Raw genomic sequence first — 17129 nt, forward strand, 5'->3', positions numbered from 1 at the left:
TACTCATATATATTGCCAGCAAGGGTGTAAAGTTATTTATCTACACTGCCACGGAGGACAATGTGACAGTAACTACTAAAGTCACATAAGCCATCACATACCTTCTGACTCAGCAATTTCACTCTAAAAATTTGTGCTATAGATAACTTGCTATACATGTGCACAATCACTGATATGTAAGTGGTTATCACTGAAGCTGGCAACAGGAAAGGATCAGACACAGCCCAGCTGTCCGTGAAAAGGGTACTGGTCTACGATACATCCATACGACAAAATGCTCAGTTGGTTAAAAAAAAAAAGGAATGAGGAGGCTCTTTAATTAAATACTTGTATGATTTAATTCTCAAAATTTAAATTGAAAACAATCTGAAGACAGTAGTGAAAAGACTACTAGGCCTGTGGATATGAATATGTATTGCTTTTATATGTTTAAATTATACCTGGAAGGATGCTCAAGAAATGGATCACTTGGTTGCCTCTGGACTGGGGAACCAGTATAGGAGGAAAAATTTTTGCTGTAAATCTTTCTATACTGTTTGGATTTTTAGAGATATGAATGGCTTAAAAATACAAATTTAAAATAATTTAAAAAAATGAGTGTATTCAGGACAATTACTTATTTGCCATGTAAATTTCAAATCTTCTATCAATTATTAAAGGAAGAATATTTAAATACCATTATTGATGATGCACTTCTCAATTTCTGCAAGTTCCTCTTTGAAATTAATGAAGTATTTGTATAGGGCCCACATGAAAGCCTGGTATGTTCTAAAAGGTGCTTCTGTTGACTTCTTAGGAACAGAACCATTTCCAGGTAACATGCTTTCAGAACTATGCCCCATGACTTCATCAATGAACTCCTGGAGTCGAAACACAACCTGGCCATATGCTGCAATTTGTTCTAGCACTGATCGTAAACAGCTCTACAACAGAAGCAAACCACAATGATTTATAGTCAGACTTCTACAGGAATTCTAATGAGTATTTTCCTCACTATAAAATATTTCTTTTGTGACTGCTTGAAACAGTATGCTTATCAAAAGGCAAAGTAATACAGTAAATATTTAGCTTTATATTCAGAGGAAACAGCATAAGTATTAAATTGTATATGATATAGAACTGTGGCTTATACTGTTTCAAAACACACAAACAAAGGGTATATGTATTACAGGCAAAAAGTTACAGTAGATAGCTTTCCCAATACGAAATGACAGAAAATACAAAGCTACATATGAATACCACAAACAATATTAAAGAATTCTCCAAGCATTCTAAAAATACAAACTTAATTTTGCCTTCTGAAACTCAAATACATTTAGTAGTTAATTTCAATATTGGAAAATGTTATAAAATTACATTACCACGGTTTATATAAATCTTAATTACAACAAGCACAAATAACTTACATGTGTCAAATGAGTTACTATAATATTGTTCCTCACAGTTACTTTTCCATCAATCAACTGAAATATAAAGAGCTTTTTTACCCCTGAAAGTAACCTGAAATGAAATAAAAAGATGAATATAAGTCTAAAAAAATATTCACTACAGTAATGTCTAGGAAATTTAAATAAAGATTCTGAAGAGAAAGGTGAGGGAGGGCAAAGAGGTAAGATAATTAGAAAATAAGACACCAGTCTTTTTATCTGACTATTTTAAGACTCAACATATTCCAATTTCGTCTTTAAAAAAGTCCAAAACAGTGTTGTTAAAGCATTTCCTCACACAGGTGATGGTCAAAACACATCTTCCCACTTTTGAGAACCAGAATCTAGAAATCTCAGCAGGTAAAAGCACTAGATTAGGTGCCTGAGGACCTGTTTTGGGTTCAAATCTAATGGCCTGTTTTTAATATGCATGTGAAATACCCTCAAACATCTTTCTTTGAAAAACCAAAATTCTGCTTCTTATTAATAAAGTCTTTAGACTATGAATTAGGTTAATGGATCTTACCATAGGGTTTCCCGAATAACCTGTGTTTCAGTAACAAAAACTCTGTCATCTGGAACATATAACGGGTCACTGCTGTACAAATGTTGGTCCCTATTAGATAACAAACATCAAATGCCAATGAAAAGATGTCTCATTAAGTAAAGTTAGAAGTCTCAAAGAATATAAGTAATTTATTAGCAATTTAACAAGTATTTGATAAGCTAATAAAACATAACACACTTTAATTTTCCTCCCATATTCATTTTCACAAGTCAACTGAAATACTCTCAGAGAAGCACTTTCAGAGTATTTCTGTTCTGTTTATTGCTGACTTAAGCAAATATTTAAAATTATGTATTGTTGTTTTGGGAAAAATTATTAAATATTTTTACAGTAAGTGCATGAACACAGAAATCAAATAATATATACCAATCCATCCACTTTGAAAATAAGCAAATCAAAGACTATAGTTAAATAATAACTTCATTATGAAATTAAATTAAATAATAAAGTAATTAATTAAAAGCTAAATTTATCAATTCAATTAAAACTGACAAAAATTTCAAGAAAATTTGAGATCTGTTTTCCCTTCTCACTTGGCTGCCTTGGGAACAAACCCTTTTCTGCTGCAACCTTGGTGTTTCAGAATTTGGCATGCTGCTTGTTAAGCGAATAGACCTAGTCAGTCGAGGAAATGACCACAGGATAAGCGGCAAGTGTGAAGTGTTATGAAGAGTAAGTGACTCAGGAGAGTGGCCAAGACGGCAGAGTAGGACCTTAAGCTAACAATATCCTCTCATAAGCACATCAGAATGACAGCTACTGCAGACAGAAAGCCTGACGAAAAGCACTGGAACATACCAGTATTAAATAAATATTAAGTAAATATTACTCAACATTAAGTAAATATTAAAGAAAGAACCACAAGACAGGTAGGAAAGGTAGATCTGCAGTATGATCAAATCCATTTAACCCCTAGGTAGGTGACCCACAAACTGGAGAATTATTACAGAGGTTCTCCCACACATGAGCCTTTGCTGGATGCCTGGCACCAGAAAGAAGAGAACATTTAGCTTCAAAGGCTAGTGGCTTCAAAGGCTACACGATCTCTGTAACCTTGAGGGAAACAGAGACTTCATTCTTAAAGACACACACAAAATCTCAAGCAGACCAAGACTGGGGACAAAAGTAGCAATATGATAGGAACCTGGGCCAGACCTACTTGCTGGTCTTGGAGGCGGGAGATGGTTGGTGGCTCACACTGGGGACAGACACTGGTGGTGGATATATCAGGGACCATTCACCTGCATAAGCTCTCATGGAGGCTGACATTTTGGCACCAGGACCTGGCCCTAGCCAACAGCCTATAGACTCCAGGGAGTGCAGGGACACCTCAAACAAAATAACAAACAGAGCAGGGATACAATCTCACCCACCAGGAGACAGGCTACCCAAAGACTTCCACTTCCTGAGCCCATAGCCACTTCTATACATGCTCTAAGATATGACCCTGCCAACAAGAGGGACAAGACCCAGTTCTACTCACCAAGGGGCAGGCACCAGCCCCTCCTGCAGGAAGCTTGCACAAGCCTCTAGACCAGCCTCAACCACCAGGGGACATCACAAGTAAGAAAACCACAGTCCTGCAGCCTGTAGACTGAGTCCACAAATGCAAGCCAGACAACACCCTGGGACCAGCTGGCCCCTGGCCCTTGTATGCTAAAAGGGGAGTGCACTATTGGGGCACATAGGACATTTCCTACACAGGGCCACTTCTACAAGGCTGAGAAATGTAACCAAGGTACCACATTCATAAAAATATAAATACCAATGTAAACAAAATGAGGTGACAGAGGGAATATGTTTCAGATGAAGGAATAAGATAAAACCCCATTAGAGTAAGTGACATAGAGATAGAAAATTCATCCTAGAAAGAGTTAAAAGTAATGACTGTAAAGATGATCAAAGGATGTGAAAGGAGAATGGATGTACAGAGAAAGAAATTAGAAGTTTTTAGGAAAAAAGTGAGAAAATATAAGGAACAACCAAACAGAATTGAGAAATACAGTAACTGAAAACTACGCTAGAAGAAGTCAACAGCAGACTATATGAGGCAGAAAAACAGATCAGTGAGCTGGAAGACAGAGTAGTAGAAATCACTGCTGCTGAACAGAAAAAAGAATAAAATGATAGGAGATCCGTTTTTAAGAGACCTTTGGGACAACATCAAGTGTGCTAATATTTACAGGATAGAGGCCCCAAAAAGAGATGAGAGTAAAGGGCTTGAAAAAAATATTTGAAAACTTTCCTACTTGGGAACGGAAACAGTCACCCAAGTCCAAGAAGCACAGTTTCCTATGGGATTAACTCACAGAGGAACACACCAAGATATATTATAATCAAAATGACAAAAACTTAAAGATAGAGTATGAAAAGGAACACTCGAAAAGCAACAACAACATACAGGGAACTCCTATATGCTATCAGCTGATTTTTCAACAGAAAATCTGCAAGGCAGAAGGGAAGAGAATACAAAGGCATGGTATCTAAAATGCATTTGAAATTAACAGATTTTAAAACAAGCATGTATGTATACAGACTGCTATACAAAAACCTCATGGTAACTGCAAAACAAAAATCTTTAATAGGCATACACAAAAAAAAGGAAAAAGATATCCACACATAACATTAAAGACAGTCATCAAATCATAAGAGAACAAAAGAAAGGGGGAAAAAAAGACCTACAGAAACAAATCCAAAACAGTTAATAAACTGGCAACAGAAACATATATATTGATAATTACCTTAAACGTAAGCAGACTAAATGCTCCAACCAAAACACACAGTCTGAATGAACAGGTACAAAAACAGGACCTGTATACATTCTGCCTACAAGAGACTTGCTTCAGATCTAGAGACACATACTAAAAGGGATGGGATGCAAAAAAGTATTCCATGAAAATGGAAATCAACACAAAGTTGATGTAGCAATACTTATATGAAACAAAACAGACTTTAAAATAAAGAGTTACAAGAGTCAAAAAAGGACACTACACAACGACCAAAAGATCTATCCAATAAGATATAATGGCTGCGTAAGCACATACGCAGCCAACATAAAAGTATCTGAATGTACAACTAAAATGTTAACAAATCTAAAAGGAGAACTGATAGCAACCCAATAATAATGGGAGCTATTAATACCCACTTATATTAATGGACAGAGCATCCTTACAGAAAATAAATAGGGAAACATAGGCCTTAAGTTACACATTACAGTAGATCACCTTACTGATATTTATAGAACATTCCATTTGAAAGCAGGAGAACACACATTTTTTCAACTGCAAATGGAACATTCTCCAGGACAGATCACATGCTGGGCCACAAAGCAAGACTCAGTAAATTAAATCGAAATCATACAAAGCATTTTTTTCAACCACAATGCCATGAGGGAAAAAAAGCTGCAAAAAAAAAAAAGTGGATCATGGGTCATTGATGAAATCAATGAGGAAATAAAAAATACCTGGAGACAAATGAAAACACAAATATATTAATCCAAAGTCTATTTACTGGACATAGCAGTTCTAAGACAAATGTTTACAGTGATACAAACCTAATTCAGGAAGAAAGAAAAGTCTTGAACAACCTAACCTTGCACCTAAAGGAACTAGATTAAAAAGACAAGCAAATAAAACACAAAGTTAGTAGAAGGAAAGAAACCATAAAATAAATGTTAACAGATCTAAAAGAAGATATTGACAGTAACACAATAATGATGGGAGACTTTAAATAAATGAAATAGAGACAAAGAAATAAAAAAGACCAATGAAACTAAGAGCTAGTTCCTTGAAAAGATAAACAAATTTGACACACCTCTATTTAATTACTCAGTGGAGGAAAAACACACACACACACAACCAAAACAAAACAGAGAGAAGGCCCAAATCAATAGTCAGAAATGAAAAAGGAGAAGTTAAAACTGACACCATAGAAATATGAAGGGTAATGAGAAAATACTATGAGCAACTATATGCCAACAAAACAAACAACCTAGCAGGAATGGACAAGTTCCTGGGAATGTACGATCTCCCAAGACTGAATCACAAAGAAACAGAAAGCACGAACAAACAAACATCCAGTAATTAAGCTGAATCAGTACTCAGAAAAAGTCCCAACAAACAAAAGACCAGGACCAGATGGCTTCACAGATGCATTCCATCAAACATTTAGAGAAGAGTTAACATCTATCCTTCTGAAACTATGCCAACAAAATTGCAGAGGAAGCAACGTTTCTGACCTCACTCTATGAAGCCACCATCACCCTAATATGACAAAGATATCACACAAAAAAAGAAAATAACAGGCCATCATCTGATGAACACAGCTTATTAATACAAAAGTCCTCAACAAAATACTAGCAAACCGACTTGAACAATGCATTTAAAGGATCATATATCATGATTTAGTAGTATTTATTCCAGGGATACAAGAGATTTCTCAGTATCTGCAGATCAGTCAATGTGATACACCACATTAAAAAACTGAAAAATAAAAACCATATGATCATCTCAACAGATGAAGAAAAAATCTTTGATAAAGTTCAACATCAAAATATGATAAAAACTCTTCAGAAAGTGGGCATAAAAGGAACACACCTTAACATAATAAAAGTCATATTGTAACATCATACTCAAAGATGAAAAATTGAAAGCATTCCTCTAGGATAAGGAAAAAGACAAGGATGTTCACTCTTGCCACTTTTATTCAACATAGTTTTGGAAGTCCTACCTGTGGCATTCAGAGAAGAAAAAAATAAAAGGAATCAAAATTGGAAAAGAAGTAAAACTGTCACTGTTTGCAGATGACATGATGCTATATATAGAAACTCCAAAAGATGCCCCCAGAAAACTACTAGAGCTTATCAATAAATTCAGTAAAGTTGCTGGATACAAAATTAACATACAGAAATATGTTGCATTTCTATACACTAGCAACAAAATGTCAGAAAGAGAAAGTAAGGCAACAATCCCATTTACCATTGCATCAAAAAGACTAAAATATTTAGGAATAAACCCAGTTAAGGAGGCAAAAGATCCATACTCTGAAAACTATAAAGATGTTGATGAAAGAAATTTAAAACAAGTCAAACAGCTGGAAAGATATATAGTGTTCTTGGATTGGAAGAATCAATATTGTTAAAATGACCATACTACCCAGAGCAATCTACAGGTTCTATGCAATCCCTATCAAATCACCCATGGCATTTTTCACAGAACAGAAGTCTTAAAATTTGTATGGGAACACAAAAAGACCCAAAATAGCCAAAACAATCTTGAGAAAGAAAAATGGAGCTGGAGGACTTCAGACTATACTACAAAGCTACAGTAATCAAAACAGTATGATACTGACATAAAAGTGTACATACAGATCAATGGAACAGGATAGAAAGCCAAGAAATATAACCACACATTCACGGTCAGTTAATCTACAACAAAGGAGATAAGAATAAACAACGCAGAAAACCAGTCTCTTCAATACGTGGTGCTTGGAAAACTGGATAGCTGATGTAAAAAAATGAAATTAGAACATTCTGTAACACCATGTACACAAAGAAACTTAAAATGGATTAAAGACCTGAGTATAAGATATGACATCATAAACTCATAGAAGACAACATATTGAAATATTCTCAGACATAAATCCCAGCAATATTTTGTTGTATCTGTCTCCTACAGTAAAATAAAAACAGAAACCAACAAATGATACATAATTAAATTTAAAACCTTTTGCACAGCAAAGGAATGCATAAACAAAACTAAAAGACAACTGAGCAAATGGGAGGAAATTGATTTCCAAAATCTATAATCAGCTCCTACAGCTTAGTATAAAAAAAACAAACAAAACATCAAAAAATGGGAAGAAAACCTAAACAGATATTTCTCCAAAGAAGATACATGGTTGGGCAACAGACATATGAAAAGATGCCCAATACTACTAATTATTAGAGAAATGCAAAACAAAACTACAATGAGGCATCAGATCATACCATTTAGAATGGCCATCATTAAAAATTCTACAAATAATAAATGTTGGAGAGGGTGCAGAGAAAAAGAACCCTCTTCCACTGGTGGTGGGAATGCAAACTGCTGCAGCCACTAAAGAGAGCTGTATAGAGGTTCCTTATAAATTAACAACAGAGTTACCATATGATCCTGTATTCCACTCCTGAGCATATATCCACAGAAAACTCTAATCTGAAAAGATACATGTATTCCAATGTTCATAGCAGTAGACTATTTACAATAGTACAAGACATGGAATAGTCTAAGACATGGAATCAACCTACATATCCACTGACAAATGAATGGATAGAGATGTGGTACACACATACACACTAACTGGAATATTATTTGACATTAAAAAAAAAAAATCATCATCTGCAGCAGCATGGATAGACCTAGAGATTAACATACTAAGTGAAGTAAGTAAGAAAGCCAAATGCAAATATCATATGATATCACTTATATGTGGAATATAAACAAAAAAAGATGCAAATGAACTTATTTATAAAACAGAAATGTACTCATAAGCATAGAAAACAAACTTACAGTAACCAAAGGGGATAGCAGGGGGGAGGGGGGAGATACATCAGGAATTTAGGATTAACATATATACAGGTAAACAAGAACCTACTATATAGGACAGGGAACAATATTCAACATCTTATAACAACTCAGTGGAAAAGACTCTGAAAAAAATATATACATACACACATGTAATGTCTGTATGCATAACTGCATACCTGAAACTAATACAACACTGTAAATTAAGTATACTTCAATTTTTAAAAAGTTTAAGGAACTACTTGATTTAAATCACAACTCAAAACCAAATTTAAAACATAAAGTTTCTTCTATCAACACATGAAATGAAAACTAACTTCTTACCAGACAGTAGCTAGATTGGAATGCAAATGCAAACTATGAGGAAATCTTGAGGACCTGACTGTCCAGTACTGATGGACTACATGCTGTTCCAACCAGCTTCGGACATCTGGCTCATCTAGTGGAAAGAAATTTAGTTACATTTAAGTTATAAGAGTTAAGAAAAGAATACTCGATCAACTTTGCTATGATAGCCAGACTTAGGATTCCATTCAAATATTCAATTGAAAAAAGCTCTTTAAAATAACAGATATCTGACATTTATATATATATATATACATATATATATATAAAAAAGCAGTTTAAACTATAAAGAGACATATATATAAAATTTAATTAATGTCATTGCTACAAATTTAAAAAGTTACTCAATCTTAAAATGACCCCATGAATAAAAAAACACAAATAGTATATTTGAATAGTTTAATAATCATGAAAGACATTGAAATGGTAAGTAAAGATATTTCCAAGCAGCCCCAAAGCCTCAGGACTAGTACTAAGCTTTGAAGGATTACCCATCTTATACAGATTGGTGCAGAAAACAGAAAAAGGGAAAGCTACCTAACATTATGAGGCTAATATAACCTTGCTTCTAAAACCAAAGGAAAACATAATATGAGAAAGTAACTCATCAAAGAATAAAGATTACAAATTTCCATTTAAAAAAAGCTAATAACCCAATCCCATGATGTAGTCAAAAGAAGTTTAGCTTAGGAATACAATAACGATTCACTATCAAAAAAAATCTATCAGTAAAGTAGTAGAGCAAAATAGATGAATTATAGAATTACCTCACAGATGAAGAACAGCATTTGATAAAGTTTAATATTTATTTATGATTAAAGACTCCCAGAAAAACAGGAATAATATTCTTAATTTTGCAAAGGCCACATATCCAGAACCTATGCCAAAACCATCACACTTAACTACAGAATTTCATGGGCAACCTTCTTGGGATAAAAACCACTCCAGGAAATCCACGCCCATTGCTACTGCTTCCTCTGCAGACTAGAGGGCTGGCCAGAAAAGAGACATGGTTAACATTTCATTAATAGGATATTAAGAACTAGTAGTGGATAAAACTGTCAATATTTGCAAAGAATACTGATCATCTATTTAAAAAACCCAATATTTTGGGAATTAACAATATATAATTAATACAAGAGTTCAGCAAGAATGCTGGGGAAAAGAAAACAATTTACAAAAACCAAGTGTCCCCTATGTCAGCAATAAATAAAACAAAAAAAGACACTATTAACCACAACAACTATTAACACACATAGAAATCAACAAATAACTTAAGATCTTGACAAAGAAAATTTCTAAAATCTAGTAAGACATAAAAGAATTAGAATATAGATATTTCCACAGAAAAGATGTCAAATCTCCCCAAGCTAAATATATAAATTCAATGCAATCCCAATAAAAATCACAGGTGGATTTTTTTTCCAGCTGGATTTTTAAAAAAGAACTTACCAAACTGCTCCCAAAATGTCTACAGAAGAATGAAGTCTACAAATAGCTAAGCCAATTTTGAAAAAGAGTAAAGGAGGTGAAGGGAAAACTTGCCTTCTGTGCGTTGAAACACATTACAAAGACATAAACAGTCTGGGCTTCCACAACTCACACTCAGGACAAAGAACTGAATGTTCAGAAGTAAGTGTATCAATATACAATAATTTTAGAACCACAAAGCAATGTGGAAAGAATGGACTGTTCACTAGACACTGCTGAGAAATTTGCTGCTGACAGTGGAGAAAAGTAAGCTGTTCTTCATTTCATATATAAGAGGAAAAGTAAGCTGTTCTTCATTTCATATATAGGAGAAGATCTGGTGGTCACTGAAGAGCTACACAAAAGCTATAAAAAAGCAAAGAGAAGGAAAATACAGGGGAATGTTTTCATAAAGAAAAATATCAAGGTCTAAATTCTAACCATATCATGAAAAATTCACAGATTTAAGTACAACAAAATATTTTTAAAAATCAGATTCTGTTTGAAGGATACCATGAAAATGTTAACAGGTGACTAAGGGAAGAAAATAGCAATGTATAAAACCTTGGAATTACTATCTATATATAAAGAACTCTGGTGGGGATGGGCAGGAAGGACATGAAACTCCAAAGAAAAGCAAGGAAAGGACATCAATGGACACATCATATAAGGGACAAGCCTGAGGGAACCAAGGGATCCGAAGTACTTATCCTGAGTAGTTAGACAAACACAAATGGAAACAGCAAACTAAATCAAAGTATACAAAAAATTATTATACATTATTTTTCTTTTATTTAGTCACTAACTTTAGAACCTTTTGATGAAGGTGAAAGAGTGAAAAAGCTGGCTTAAAACTCAACGTTCAAAAAACTAGGATCATGGCATCTGGCCCCATCAGTTCATGGCAAATAGGTGGGGAAACAATGGAAACAGTGACAGACTTTATTTTCTGGGGCTCCAAAATCACTGCTGGAGGGTGACTGCAGCCATGAAATTAAAAGACGCTTGCTCCTTGGAAGAAAAGCTATGACCAACCTAGACAGCGTATTAAAAAGCAGAGACATCATCTGTCTATTTAAAGCTATGGTTTTTCCAATAGTCATGTATGGATGTGAGAGTTGGATCATAAAGACGGCTGAGAGTTGAAGAATTGATGCTTTCAAACTGTAGTCCTGGAGAAGACTCTTGAGAGTTCCTTGGACTGCAAGGTGATCAGACCAGTCAATCATAAAGGAAATCAATCCTGAAAATTCACTGGAAGGACTGATGCTGAAGCTGAAGCTCCAATACTCTGGCCACCTGATGCGAAGAGCAAACTCACTGGAAAAGACCCTGATGTTGGGAAAGAGTGTAGGCAGGAGGAGAACGGGATGATAGAGGATGAGATGGTTAGATGGCATGACTGACTCAATGGACATGAGTTTGAGCAAACTCCGGGAGACAGTGAAGGACAGGGAAGCCTGGCGTGCTGCAGTCCATGGAGTCGCAAAGAGTTGGACACGACTGAGCAACTGAATAACAACTTTATCAAAGCCAATCTTTCTTCAGTATAAATATAAACAAACCATTTAAGACTAAAAAGTTCTCAAACCTATTAAAAAAGACCAAAATTGCACTGTAAATGCCTTTTCAACATTAATTCTATAGAGCTATAATACTTATAATGCATTACAGAAGATCTGCCAATGGTTTAAAAAGGTTTGTTTTATTAGGAAGGCAGAGCTTACCAATGTTATAAATCACATGGGACTGCTTCTCAAAGCCTGCCTTTCCTTTTAGAGAATTCTATTAGAGAGATGCCAGCATTCAAGAACACAGAGAACCTTTCCAGATGACTCGAGGTCCCAGTTTTCTGTTTTGATCTTGTTCTTCTAAGGGTGTCCTGTCCACCTGAATCCCAGAGTCCTCTCTGCTTAAGGATTGTTGATCATTTTCATCTTCACTTTCTTCAGACCAATTCTGATTAAAAGAAGGAAATAAACCTTAACCTTAGAGCACCTAACAAATGGACCTATTCAGATTATGAAAATTTCAGAAAGAAAAGCAAAAACTGTATCAAATGAAACTTTTAATACATGTTGAAAGTTACTATTACAGGATGGAATTATTTCTGGTGGCAAAAATCCCTAGATTTACAGCTGCTTAAGGGATACATATATTCATTCTGATCAACTTTCTAGTCCCAGTTTTTTGGTGCAAAATCTTAATAAAAATTCCATAATAAACTACTCTAATTTAGTGAAGAGTGTTCCTAGTTTAGATACGTTACTATAAGGCAGAAGGACCCATAAAAATAATCTAAATGACCTGGGATGTATTTATACAGCAAAACTACTGCCACTCACCGGTGTGTTTACATTTGGGCCAAGGTCAATCTCTTCACCTTCCATCAAGTATTTTCCCCAGTCAAAATCATCCTTCTTTTCTAAAATACAACAGAAGAATCTCATCAGTTTTATCAGAAATATATGGGAAAGAAACTCCAAATTATAGTAAAAAGTTTAGCAAAACTCAAAATAAAACACACTTGAGAAATTAAAGTTCAAAAATACTGACAATAAATTGACATTCTAATATATTTAAAATTTTAATTTTTTATCTTCAGTTCTGATTTTTCTCTTTACATAATTGAAAGTAGTTTAACTTACAAAGTCATAGTTTATATTTTATATGAAAATTTATAATTACAATTGCACTTAAAGACAATAGAAATATTTATTTCATACATTTATTTACAGCTTCTTATAAACTCTCAATGTCTAGTAATTTTATCATAAAACAATTTCTCTCTTATTTGGTAACATACCCATTTCTTTATCTCTTGGTGTTTCCACATAATTGCTGTTCGAAGGAGAATCAGACAGACACAGAAGAAGTGACAGTATGGAATAATGTACATCTGTCTTTAAAACAAGAAATGAAAAATATGAATCACTGAGGTTGGTAAGAGCTTTCTAAACCAGTTTGAGTAAATAAAACTTCACCCTGGGACTTCCCTGGACATCCAGTAGTTAAGACTTGGAACTTCCACTGCTGGGGGAATGGGTTTGATCCCTGGGTGAGGAACTAAGTTCCTGTATGCCAATTTGGTGCAGGCTCCTTTCTCAAAAAAAGAACAGATTACCTCATGACAGTTATGTCCTCAATTTTTTTGTGTGCATCAAGAAGACAATCATACCTAAATAAATCTCAATCTCTAAACTTGCTTTTATAGTTCAAACATGTACAGACAGAGGAACCTGTGAAATAATGCACTCCGTGAATCATAATGAGGAACTGTCAGACAAACCTAAACTGAAGGACAAGCTACCGAATAATTAGCCTGCTCTCTTCAATAATGTCAAGGTCAGAAAAAAAATGGTGAGGAATGTTCTGGATCAAAGGATACCAACTGGTGAACCTGAACAAAAAGTAGACAGATGTTCCTTTTACTATTTTTCAACTTCTATACTTTTTTAAAATTTAAATTGTATTCATAAAAATCACATTTAAAAAGGTGTCAAAGTTAAAAACACTCCAAATAAGCACACTATGCATGGAAACTATGTACTATAAACTATGCATGGAAAGGAGAGAGGAAATGAATTAAATTCAAGGAATGGAAGGGAAGTTTCAGGTGACCTCTCCCTATTATATAATGTGTGGTACTTCATGTATATCTTTATAGGGTTTACCATAATTATAACTAAATAGCTATTCAATAACTACTTGGCTAGTGATGATCATGCATTGTTTATTCTGTATTCCTACAACCCAGTGACACCAGGGACACAGAAGGCACTTGGTAAACTTCCCTAGGTATAAGGCAATGTATGGCTAATAAGACTACAAGAGCTGCCTCTTTTTAGATAATTTCTCTGCTTGGAAATGCCTTAACTTCTTTTAACCAAAAAAAGAAAAACAAAAAATGAAACTTTAATTCCGTAGAGAAAAGTGGTCTAAAATGTAAATACTTGAAGAAAATAACTCCCAATATATAAATCTATTATTTTGTGGTAATCACTTACGTCAGATTGCTTATTCTGAAAGAACTCTGTACACCTGAAACTACAGTTTCATGTATTAGTAATAACATACTGATGATATTAAGGAAAAAAGAATGCTGCTAAGTTAGGACTCTGGAAGTTAACTTTTAGATGACATAGGAGACTGTCTAAGATGGTGGATTGGAAAGCTCATCTCCTATAGGCACACCAAAATTGCACCTATTTACAGAGCAACTAATAGTGAGAATGATGGCTCAGTGGTAAAGAATCTGCCTACCAACACAGGAGATGCAGGTTCAATCCCCGAGTCAGGATGATCCCCTGGAGAAGAAAATGGCAACCCACTCCAGTATACTTGCCTGGGAGATTCCACGGACAGAAGAGCCTGGTGGGCTACAGTCCATGGGGTTGCAGAAGAGTCAGACATGACTTAGCAACTAAACAACAACAATTGGTGAGAATGCCCCTGCAGGCTAGCAGAAAAGATCTTCTGCAACTAAAGAAACAAAGAAGGAATCACAATGAGATGGGTAAAAGAGGTGGGGACATGGCACAGTCAAGATCCATGCACCCAGTTAGAATTATCCTCCCACAAATGGGAGTTCTCCCCAAGGAGTGAGGGGTCTGAGCCACACATCTGGCTCTACAGCCTTGGAGCTCTGCACTGGGAAGATGAGCCTCTAGAACTTTTGGCTTTTAAGGTCAGTAAAGCTTATATTCACGGGCAGCTGTGACGGTGCACAAGTGCGGCCGAGAGGAGCAACCCCATGTCCGAGGTCAGGGGCAGAAGCCGGGAGGACCCCATGCCCAAGGGGTGGCGGCCAAGAGGAGCTACCCCACGTCCGAGGTCAGGGGCAGTGGCCCAGAGTGCCAGGCTACGACGGTGCAGGAATGGCTGAGGGGAGCTATCCCATGTCTGAGGTCACGGGCGGCTGTTGAGAGGAGCTACCCCCCGCCCCTGGGCGGCGGCCAGGAGGAGCTCCCTCACACCTAAGGAGCAGTGGCTGCACGGGTGCAGGAGGGCCTAGAGGAGCTACTCCATGTTCAAGGTCAGGAGGGGTGGCTGTGAGGAGATACCCCACCTCCAAGGTAAGGAGCAGTGGCTGTGCTTTGCTGGAGCAGCCATGAAGAGACACCCCATGCCCAAGGTAAGAGAAACCCAAGTAAGAAGGTAGGTGTTGCAAGAGGGCATCAGAGGGCAGACACACTGAAACCATACTCACAGAAAACTAGTCAAGTCAATCTAATCACACTAAGACCACAGCCTCCTCTAACTCAATGAAACTAAGCCATGCCCTGGGGCATCACCCAAGACAGGCGGGTCATGGTGGAGAGGTCTGACAGAATGTGGTCCACTGGAGAAGGGAATGGCAAACCACTTCAGTATTCTTGCCTTGAGAACCCCATGAACAGTATGAAAAGGCAAAATGATAGGATACCAAAAGAGGAACTCTCCAGGTCAGTAGGTGCCCAATATGCTACTGGAGATCAGTGGAGAAATCAGTGGAGAAACTCCAGAAAGAATGAAGGGATGGAGCCAAAGCAAAAACAACACCCAGCTGTGGATGTGACTGGTGATAGAAGCAAGGTCTGATGCTGTAAAGAGCAATATTGCATAGGGACCTGGAATGTTAGGTCCATGAATCAAGGCAAATTGGAAGTGGTCAAACAAGAGATGGCAAGAGTGAACATCGACATTCTAGGAATCAGCAAACTAAAATGGACTGGAATGGGTGAATTTAACTCAGATGACCATCATATCTACTACTGTGGGCAGGAATCCCTTAGAAGAAATGGAATAGCCATCATGGTCAACAAAAGAGTCTGAAATGCAATACTTGGATGCAATCTCAAAAACAACAGAATGATCTCTTCGTTTTCAAGGCAAAACATTCAATATCACAGTAATCCAAGTCTATGCCCCAACCAGTAACGCTGAAGTAGCTGAAGTTGAACGGTTCTATGAAGACCTACAAGACCTTTTAGAACTAACACACAAAAAAGATGTCCTTTTCATTATAGGGAACTGGATTGCAAAACTAGGAAGTCAAGAAACACCTGGAGTAACAGGCAAATTTGGCCTTGGAATGTGAAATGAAGCAGGGCAAAGACTAATAGAGTTTTGCCAAGAGAACGCACTGGTCATAGCAAACACCCTCTTCCAACAACACAAGAGCAGACTCTACACATGGACATCACCAGATGGTCAACACCGAAATCAGACTGATTATATTCTTTGCAGCCAAAGATGGAGAAGCTCTATAGAGTCAGCAAAAACAAGACCGGGAGCTGACTGTGGCTCAGATCATGAGCTTTTTTTTTGCCAAATTCAGACTTAAATTGAAGAAAGGAGGAAAAACCACTAGACCATTCAGTTATGACCTAAATCAAATCCCTTATGATTATACAGTGGAAGTGAGAAATAGATTTAAGGGACTATATCTGATAGAGTGCCTGATGAACTATGGACTGAGGTTTGTGACACCGTACAGGAGACAGGGATCAAGACCATCTCCATGGAAAAGAAATACAAAAAGGCAAAACGGCTGTCTGGGGAAGCCTTACAAATAGCTGTGAAAAGAAGAGAAGCAAAAAGCAAAGAAGAAAAGGAAAGATATAAGCATCTGAAGGCAGAGTTCCAAAGAATAGCAAGAAGAGATAAGAAAGCCTTCCTCAGCGATCAATGCAAAGAAATAGAGGAAAAGAACAGAATGGGAAAGACTAGAGATCTCTTCAAGAAAATTAGAGATACCAAGGGAACATTTCATGC

The 17129-nt window shown here is 36.3% G+C and overlaps 1 protein-coding gene across 4 annotated transcripts in view; it reads right to left on the reverse strand.

Annotated features, from left to right (window-relative positions):
• Nucleotides 1-17129, reverse strand: part of TUBGCP5 (tubulin gamma complex component 5) — a 58875-nt gene that overhangs the window by 22386 nt on the left and 19360 nt on the right. Inside the window, exons 4-11 of one of the 4 annotated variants that reach the window (XM_069576843.1) lie at nt 14719-14855; nt 13180-13272; nt 12719-12798; nt 12197-12332; nt 8883-8997; nt 1954-2043; nt 1407-1500; nt 677-923 (exon numbers count right to left, since the gene is read on the reverse strand). In XM_069576843.1, the coding sequence (XP_069432944.1) occupies nt 677-923; nt 1407-1500; nt 1954-2043; nt 8883-8997; nt 12197-12332; nt 12719-12798; nt 13180-13183 (766 nt within the window). In that variant the 5' untranslated portion in view covers nt 13184-13272; nt 14719-14855. Of the gene's footprint in view, nt 1-676; nt 924-1406; nt 1501-1953; nt 2044-8882; nt 8998-12196; nt 12333-12718; nt 12799-13179; nt 13277-14714; nt 14856-17129 lie in introns of all 4 variants that reach the window. The other 3 variants (XM_069576841.1, XM_069576842.1, XM_069576839.1) reach the window with 3 other exon arrangements.

The sequence above is a fragment of the Ovis canadensis genome, chromosome 2 (assembly GCF_042477335.2).
Source record: "Ovis canadensis isolate MfBH-ARS-UI-01 breed Bighorn chromosome 2, ARS-UI_OviCan_v2, whole genome shotgun sequence".
NCBI lineage: Eukaryota > Metazoa > Chordata > Mammalia > Artiodactyla > Bovidae > Ovis > Ovis canadensis.